Source organism: Carlito syrichta, unplaced genomic scaffold (assembly GCF_000164805.1).
Source record: "Carlito syrichta isolate Samal-C Ts95f unplaced genomic scaffold, Tarsius_syrichta-2.0.1 Scaffold143597, whole genome shotgun sequence".
Taxonomy (NCBI): Eukaryota; Metazoa; Chordata; class Mammalia; order Primates; family Tarsiidae; genus Carlito; species Carlito syrichta.
This window is the reverse complement of record NW_007087693.1, coordinates 58,795-68,662: the sequence shown is the minus strand read 5'-3', so window position 1 is coordinate 68,662 and position 9,868 is coordinate 58,795. Positions and strand designations below refer to the sequence as shown.

Here is a 9,868-nt window from a genome sequence, read left to right as displayed (position 1 = left end):
AAGCATGATTTAACCGCACCCCCTGGTTTACTACACTAATTTCAACCGTAGTTGGCCCTTTAGTTGTTTTAATTCTCCTACTTATTTTCGGGCCTTGCATCATCAACAAGCTTGTAGCCTTTGTTAAAAATCAAGTCAGCACCAGTGCCAACCGCGTGGTACTCATCCTTGGTGTCTCAACTCTCCTACCCATTTTCAGAATGGTCTTAAAAAAAAAAAAAAAAAACCTATGTAGACCCATGATTGGGTCTTATCTTTAGGTTCCTCTGAGAGGGGGGAATGAGAGACCCAAGAGATTAAAAAAAAGAAATACTATATGAATTCCTACCCCACGTTCATTGTATTTGTTTGCAGTGTTTGCACTTAGAATTTTGTTAAGTTTAATTTTTGTTTGTCTCATAAAATAACCGATTGCTTCCGCAACTGCTGCTAGCAGTACGTGAATGTCAAGTAATAAACCCCTCCCGGGCATTCCTTTGCTTAGCCTGCCTGCTGACATTCCACTCTGCTCATTTAGCAGCTCCCCAGTCAATCACAGGTAGAGCGGACCAGACCAATCCCAAGTGCCCCCATACCCATTAGGAGAAATTACCCTATCATGTAAAAACAAGTTTAAAGTTCTTTCCCCTCCCTCTGTAATGATGTATAAAAACTGCTTGCCATGCTGTGCTTCGGGCGTGAGCCCAGACTCGAGCCTGAATAAAGACCCTTGTGTGTTTGCATCGGAGCTGGCTCTTTGTGGTCTCCATCTCTCTCATTAGAGTCCCGGGTTCAACAAATATCACCACCGCAGTTAGTTCTTCCTTAATACTATAGATAGGACAACTACTACCCTTGCCTTTATTGTTTGTCACAACATGCATTTCCTTCAAAGAACTTCATATATTTAAATAACTCATTTATTAGTTGCCTGCTTTTACTATGGGTCTATAAGGTCTACTCCACGAGGAGCTTCAATTCATAAGTTATAACATTAGGCTTAAAAAATTCAATAAATATTTTCTGAACATAAAAAAAGAAATTAACCCTAATCACTATCCTTATTAATTACTAAATTATCCTATAAATTTTATGATCTCAAGATTTTGAGATCTCATAGAATCTCAAGAAAAAAGAAACCTCAGAGATCATTTAATAAATTCAATTCTAATTTTATAGAAGATTTTAAAAGGGGCTTCTCCACAACATAGAGCTCCTCAGTGCCAAAGTGAGCCCTCAAGATTATAGGTACTGATTTCCAAACATAAGCATAATATCTAATTGAGTTCTAACCAACACTAAACAATCTCTGAAGTTTTAACTAAACTGTCTGACTACCAAAGCTCTATTGTCTGTAGCCAAGTGTAGAGTATGGGAGGAAAAGATGGTTCATCTACAAAGTACCCAGAGGCTAGAAGTGTTGGCTCATGCCTGTAATCCCAGCACTTTGGAAGGCCAAGTTAGAAGGAATGCTTGACCCCAGGATTTCGAGATCAGCCTGGGCAACATGGCGAGACCCCGTCCCTAGAGAAAATTTTTAAAAATTATACAGGCATGGTGGTACGTGCCTGTAGTTCCGGCTACTCAGGAGGCTAAGGCCAAAGGATCACCTGAGCCGAGGAGGTTAAGGCTGCAGTGAGTCGTAATCATGCCACTGCACTCCAGTCTGGGCGACAGAGACCTCAACTCAATCAATCAATCAATACACAGAGTAAAGCATAAATAAGCAGCAAACTTCCAAGTAATACATATATTTTCTCCTATAATAGATTCTTATTCAATTATTTGCACAGTAGCACCCTCTATTATTTTCCACAATGGAAAAAAAATCAACTTTGATTAAAACTAAAGTTAAAATTTACTTGTGATATTTTATTCCCGATATACTGTATATTTGTCAATCCCTATATAAAAACAACAGTCCTGCCGGGCTCGGTGGCTCAGCCTGTAATCCCGCGCCTTTGGGAGGCTAAGGTGAGTGGATTGCCTGAGCCCGTGGGTTCGAGACCCACCTGGGCAGCGAGACCTCATCTCTACAATAAATCAAAAAATCAGCCGGACGTGATAGCACACGCCTGTAATTCCAGCTACTTGGAAGGCTGAGGCAGAAGGATCGCCAGAGTCCAGCAGGTGGAGGCTGCGGTGGCCGGGAGCGGCCACTGCACTCCAGTCTGGGTGACAGAGTGAGACTCTAACTCAAAAAAATAAAATAAAATAAAATAAAATAAATAAAAAAAAAATTAAAAAAAAAAAATAAATAAATAAAAACAACAATCCTGAAAGCAATCTCTTAAATGAACATACTACTTCCCCAAATAAGATCTACTAAAAGTTAAACTGTATATGTTTACCTCGTTATTGGTATAATGTAGATCCATAGACTGTCCAAAGGCAATTTTAGCTTTAGACCTTAGATCTTCCAGCTTAACTGGTCTGGGGAACTGAAGAATTCTATATAAACAGAATTTTAATATATTTTACTTTCTTAGGCAAAGTTAAATAATATACTTGTAACAGTTACCTTTTGTCAGATACAAAATTAAGTTAAAAACTGTGTATTCACTATTCTTAAACACTATAATACCTCATTTTTTATCAAATGCACAAATTTTCAATACAAAGTTCAAAAACTCTGAAGTTGTTCTATTCTAATAAAAAATTTAAAAAGTAAGCTGGGTGCAGTGGCTCATACCTGTAATCCCAGCACTTTGGGAGGCCAAGATGGGAAGGTTGCTTGAGTCTAACAGTATGACACCAGCCTGGGCAACATAGCTAGACCTCATCTCTATGAAAACATAACAAAACTAGCCAGGCACAGTGGAGCACACCTGTGGTCCCAGCTATTTGGCAGAGTGAGACAGAAGGACTGCCTGGGCCCAAGAGGTCACAGTGAGCCATGACTGTACCACTGTACTCTAGCCTGGGAGACAGAGTGAGGTCCTGACTCGGTAAATAAACAATCAAATAATTTAAAAAGGAAATTCTCAAAATTCTCTGCAGTTTTTCACTTACACTGAACCTATCATAAAAATATTAAAGAGTAATGTAAAATGTCCAGTAAAAAAGTGATTAAACTTAAGTATGTAACATCTGCACAACAGAATACAATGAAACTGTAGAAAAGAATAAAGTTGTTATTTGGGGATTCAAATTTTAACTTCTATATCCTCATCAGTTGAACATTTTTGAGCACATTTATCATGTAAGCATACCTCAAAATAAATATTTAAAAATATTACAACTTACATATGAATTAAAATTATAGTATTTTCTTCCTATATCCCAAAGGTATTCACTTAACACTTGAAGACTACCACACTAGACTGTAAGCCCCACGAGGAAAGAGAACATGTCTATTTTGCTCACATTATTCCTTTAGGACGTAGCATAAAGTAAGTACCTGATAAACAGTGCTGAATGAATGAAAAAAAATTAGGAAGATATCCATAAAAAAAATCTAAAATAGGAAAGTAGATTGGACAACAGTTCTATGCTATAGCTGAGATATAATATTTTGTATATATATATGTATAGGTTGGCGACAGGGTGAGACTGACTAAAAAAAAATTCTGTATAGTATCTGGAAGGATGATACAATTATGATAGGGAAAAATATATTTAGTTTTCACTGAGTAAAATAAAAGGAAATGATAATACTTAAGGGCTACATTAAGCAGTGACTTTGTGTATTTCCTAATATTACAATGTAAAAATATTAATCATTTCTGATACTTAGCCTGAATTTTGACAGATTTTTAGCTATACTAAGTCTATGTTAAACATTACAAAGGACTATTCTATTCTCAGTTTATAAACCATGAAACTTCATTCAAATCTGAAAAGAACCTTTAATAGCTTAATTAGGATACACATTTGATTAAATCAATTAATTAACATATAATGTTTCCTTCCTTACCTCTTTTCTCCTCGGTGTTCAAATTTAACTCGGATGTCATTCTATAATGAAATGACAAATCAGTCATATAATCATTCAGAGATCAGATAAAGCTTCTAAAATTTCTAAATATTTTCTTTCTTAGCCACACATTTAAAACAGAGCACAGGGGAAAGGAACTTTCATTTTCTGTGCCAGCTTCAATCAATCAATAGTGTCTGCTAAAAATGCTGAGTTGAGGCTGGGCATGGTGAGTCATACCTATAATCCCAGCACTTTGAGAGGCCAAGGCTGGAGGACTGCTTAAGCTCCGGAATTCGAAACCAGCCTAGGCAGCATAGTGAGACTCCACCTACACCTCTACAAAATATTAAAAAATCAGCTGGACATGGTGATGTGCACCTGTAGTCCCAGCTACTCAGAAAGCTGAGGCCAGGAGGTTGAGGCTGTGATGAGCCATGACAGTGCTACTGCACTCCAGACTGGGTGACAGAGTGAGACCCTGATTCAAAAAAAAAAAATCTGAGTTACGAATTATGTTGCTGAATCTAAGATGAATAGAAAAACCACAAAGATGTATCAGTGAAAGCATCAGGAGTATGAGACATCTATTAATCCTGTTACAGGTAAATATAGATTACTGTATTTTCATTTTTCATGCTAGGTATCCTAATTTAATTTGTGAGAATCAAAATAATTCTCATTTCTTGACATCCAGAGTAGACTTTTTGAAAACAAAATAACACAAAACAATTTGCTTATCTTAAGTGCTAGAAGAATGGATGAAATATTAGCTTTAGAGAGCAGTTACCACATTAAATAAAATGATATCATTTTAAAAAAAAATGTACACTCTTATGGGGAAAAGAATAACAACAACAGAATACTTGATTTGAAAGTAAAAAGGCAAAACATTTTAAACAAGTCCCCTGTGAGATCAGGATATTGAAGCAAAATAATTCATAGAACAACAAAATATACTTATTAAAACAAATACCTGCTTTTTTGGTGATGAAGATTTTGCTTTTCTGGTTTCCTGTAAGGATAATGCTGGTCGACTGGCCTTATGAAGGACAGCCAAATCTTGCATGATTGAGTTCAAAGCTTGCTGATCATCTAGGTATTTTTGAAATAACACGTACACAAAATTGTAACTTTGACATATATATGTACCAACATATATAGACATCAAACAAAATTTGTAATACAATTTAATGTTGAAAATGCATTAATTTAATATAAAAATGTATCTAGACATTTTTAATACCTATACTTCTGGTGAAATAAAATTTTAGTTATTCAAAAACTGAAGATGAATAACTTTCAAATTGCACTAGACTCGTGCTCTACCATCAGATAAGGGGTCCACATGAGACAAAATAAAGTTCTAATTTTTCTAAAGAGTTACTATCCTAGGATAAGGCTCAAAACAGCCCTGTTGTAACAAACTCTTTTCTATGATTCTTAAACAAAACTTCAACAAGACATCTACACCCTAAAAAAACAAGTGGAGAAAAAAATAAACAACTGTGTATAAATACCATAATTATTACGCATTTATAGTCAAAGTACAGACTTCATTTTTAGAGATTTTTTTTTTCTTGCATTAATACTTAGCTTTAGATAGATAGAAAGAAAAGCTTCATCTGTAGATACTGATCTACTGGTATTTGGAACTGTTCTTCAAACTTCTTCATCATAAGATTTGACAAGATTAAAAACACAGACTATTTAAGGATCTTGGCAATAACAATTTAAAAAAGTAACAATGCAAGAAAAATCCATTCCTTAGAAAAAGTATCAAGTCCATAAAACTGAAGGAAAGAATCATGAACCATGAATTTGTAGTCTCTTCCAAATATATCAGAGACTTCTTTCTGATACTATAAGCAGGTACTTCTGAGTAATGTCAATTATAAACTCTGTGGAAGTCTTCAGGGACAACTTCTTAATTGATTTTCACTAGTAAATCATTTCTACAAATGATAATCAGCAAACGGTAACTAAAGGAATCAAGAGACTTCACACTTTGCATTTTAAAATATAACTATTTTGGTAAACAAAAATAATGTTCCTAAAGTAGTAATTAAGATATGCTCTATCCTGCAAGGGAAATCATTAAAAATAATCTGACCATTCAATAGCACAATACAACCAGGAACGGTGGCTCATGCCTATAATCCCAGCACTTTGGGAGGCCAAGGTAAGAGGATTGCTTAAACCCAGGAGTTTGACACCAACCTGGGCAATGTAGCAAGACCTCATCTCTACAAAAAATTAGCCTTGATGTGGTGGTGCACACCTGTAGTCCCATCTGCTCAGGAAGCTGAGGTGGAAGGATCACCTGAGTCCAGAAAGTTGAGGCTGTGGTGTGCCGTGATCATGTTACTGCACTCCACCATGGATGACAGAGACTCCAATTAAAAAAAAAACAAAAGAAAAACCCAAATAGTCTCTCAAAGACAAACAACTGATTTCTCTCATTAATTTTTAATAACACAACATATTCTATTCTGCAGTGAAATTATTTACATATTAAAATTAAAAGTAATGGTTACAATGGTTTTATTAATAAATTCTAAATTAAGAGAAAATTTTATAACCCTTCACAAAGTATAATGTTTTGTCATAATATTAGTTTAGTCAAATAGGTAACTGAGCCAGTTGGGTACAATATAATCACAACAGGAATACCATCAACAAGCTCAGAACGATCTCAACTGGAATAAAATCACTTCATGTGACCTTCCTAAGAAAGTTCCTTAATTCTACATTGGGAGAAAGTGAACTCTAATTCTTATTTATTTGTTTGTTTATAGAGATGGGGGGAGTGGTCCTTACTATTTTGCCCATGCCAGTCTCAAACTCCTGTCCTCAAGCAATCCTCCCACCTCAGCCTCCCTAAGTGCTGGTATTACAGGCACGAGCCACTACACCCAGCCTTTAATTCTTAAATGTATCCACATTGTTCTAATTATTTCATTAGAAAAAAATGAAACACCTGAATTTAGGTATTTTTATATGTCTAATATCACAACGCCAAAATAAATAAATGGTTGGGAGGCTCTGGCAAAAATCTCTTATCACACTTATCCATACTTACTTCCTGCTTAAGAAAAATGAGAACAAAGAAAAAGACAAGTGAGTATGGCTGTCTATCATACATGTAAAAAAGGAAAGGGCCATTGAACAAAAGCTCAAATATTAGGAAGACGACATAGAAAACAAAGGGCCATTTAATTGAATTTCTTGTTTTGTGGGCTTGAAAAATTATATGGTAGAAAAGCACTCGATAAGAAACTTACTTTGTGGAGGCTGACAAGTTGTAAATTAACAAAAGATCAAGCACAGGGGTGATTACCCTCAAACTATAATGAGAATTTTCCTAACAATTATCAGACTTTTTGCTCTATTAAGAACCCCTAAATCCCTATGGTGGCCACAGGATACTTGCAGATTAGACAGATGATAAACACCGTTAAGGGTCATGAGTTCCCCCAACAGGCACTGAGGATGCCCCGAGGATCCCAGACTCTGACCACACAGAAGCTGCGAGTGTCTGACATACGCTGAAAGCACATCGAATTGAGCACAAACCAGAAAACATTTGGAAAACAATTTCAAATAAAATGTTATCAGAAATGTTGCATTAGACACCTTATATGCTTACGCATTACACTCTAAATGAAAAATTTAAATATCTGTAATTAATACTTTTTTGAAGAGTCATGTTTTTTGTGACTAGCTTTGTATGTTTTTAAGCAATGATTTTTGCTTACTATACCACAGTAGTTTGAGAGGGAAACCAGAAATAAGTTTGATAAATACATTATTAGACTGCAAATAAGAGCAACCAAGACAAAAAGTTGACAGTTCAGTAAAAAGATATCCCATTTGGAGCTGAAGTGGCAGAGTTGACTAGAGAGAAGAATTTGGACTACAACAGGGCACCGCACTTACTGTCACCAAAGAGGAAGTGGAAGAGAAAATTTTAAAAGTAGAAAGTGATGTTTCAGCTTGCACATTTTGCTACAAGCAGACACACTGAAAGTGTGCTAGCCCTTCTACTAAAGAAGCTATGATATTGTGTGTGTAAGTGCTGCATCTGTTTTGTTAAGCAAGTGGTAGAGAAAGTGCAACAAAGACAAACTTTGGCAAATAAATGTCAGAGATAAGATGTCAGGATGGGTCTAAAACTTAGCATCCAACTCACTGAGTCCCACTTTTCCTGATTTAGGATAGGGCAGGCCATTCATCCATTTCTTTTCTAGTGACTCTGTCTAATCCCTGCCTCATGTTGGAACCCCCAGCACCAAGGAGAAAAGAAAAAAAGATAAAGAGAAAAATAAGATGATATGTAAGCTGAACACCTAACAATCCATTTACATACTTTAGTCTTCCTTTAAATTAACATTATGACATAAGAGAATATTAACAAGAATTGCAATATATATATTCCTTGAGCACCAATTATTTGCTGTTATTCCATCATAATAAAATAAAATGTAATAATTTATTTCTTTCTTGCCATCATACTCTAAGCAAATCATAATCCATCTTAACAGTTTATTTTGAAGGTCCCTACTATGTTCTTCATAAAACTATCATCCAAAATTGCAATACTCAAAACGTGCTTTAATTAAAAATCTGTTAAGTAAATAAATATACACTATTACATAAATCTGCTACATCATAAAATTTCTTTATAAAAGGGTTTATAACAACACATAATAGAGAACATTTTTCCTCCTCCATTCTAACCTTTAATTATAGCGGAAAAATGCTTTTAGCTTGAACTCACCCATCATGGCAACCAGCTCGACAATTTGAAAATTAGAAAAATGGTTCTCCCATCAGCATTCTTTATTTCCTGAGGAGGGAAAAATACAAACATATAACTATAATAATAAGAAACACAAAAGCAGCCACAGAAAGAAAAACATCAGTATAAATAACACTAATGAAAAATATACAATATAAATACTTTACCCATTTTGCTAAGGGAAGGTGCTTTATATTGGGGGCTGGTCTTACAGGCACCCTTGCCTAACACACCAAAATTCCAGACTCCCAGAAGAAAAGCAGTATTCAGTATAAATCACAGTATTTCTATAAATAGCTTAGGCATAATGAGCCACCATCAGTTATCAGTTGAGGAAGTTGGAACCCCCCTGAAATCCAAGTTCTCAAGTGTCAGCCAAAAGGTTCACCTCATAAGCACACCTTTCTAAGGATAAACAGCCAGGCCTGCTATGTTGACTCTTTTCTACATAAGCAGCAACAGGAAATGAATACATTGGTTTAAAGAAAACTTCATAAAGCAATAATTACAACTGTATTGCCAGGCATAAAAACATAGTTATATAATTTGAGTAGTTTTAATATCAGCACACAGGAAAAGGGAAGGATAGATTTATATGAAAGAAAAGTATTTGTAAACGACTGCAATTAAGTTGCAACCCCTAGGTCAACCACTAAAAAATAAGTTGGAAACACAGCAAAAGAAACAAGAGAATTAAAATAGCACATTAGAAAATATCTGGGCCAGGTGCTGTGCCTCACACCTGTAATCCCAGCACTTTGGGAGGCAGGAGTGAGAGAACTGCCTGAGCCCAGGAGTTCGAGACCAACCTGGACAACTTGGTGAAACCTTCTCTTTACAAAAAAATTAGCCCAGCATGATAGCACGTGCCTGTAGTTTCAGCTACCTGGAAGGCTGAGGCAGAATGATTGCACGAGATCAGCAGGTTGAGGCTGCATTAGCAGGGATCAGTCTACTGCACTCCAGCCTGGGCAACATAGTAAGACTCCAACTAAAAAAAGAAAATATCTAAAATAAAAGGCAGTAATGGAGAAAATGGGAAACAAAAAAGATAACAAACATAAAACACATTTAAAAAAGGCAAATACAATCCAACCTTAGGGGAATGCATTAAATATAAATAAACAAATCAACTGAAAGGCAGAGAGTAACAGAATGTGTTAAAACACATG

At 35.6% G+C, this 9,868-nt stretch overlaps 1 protein-coding gene across 1 annotated transcript; it reads right to left on the bottom strand.

Moving 5' to 3' along the window:
- Positions 1-2,330: 2,330 nt before the first annotated feature.
- On the bottom strand, positions 2,331-8,741 carry LOC110594832 (mitogen-activated protein kinase kinase kinase 2-like; the record flags this gene model as incomplete). Its single annotated transcript, XM_021708697.1, has 4 exons — positions 8,676-8,741; positions 4,872-4,990; positions 3,896-3,936; positions 2,331-2,430 (listed from the first exon to the last, which is right to left on the bottom strand). Coding segments are annotated over exons 1-4 (267 nt in total), but the record flags the coding sequence as incomplete, so codon positions are not given.
- Between the last annotated feature and the right edge of the window lie 1,127 nt (positions 8,742-9,868).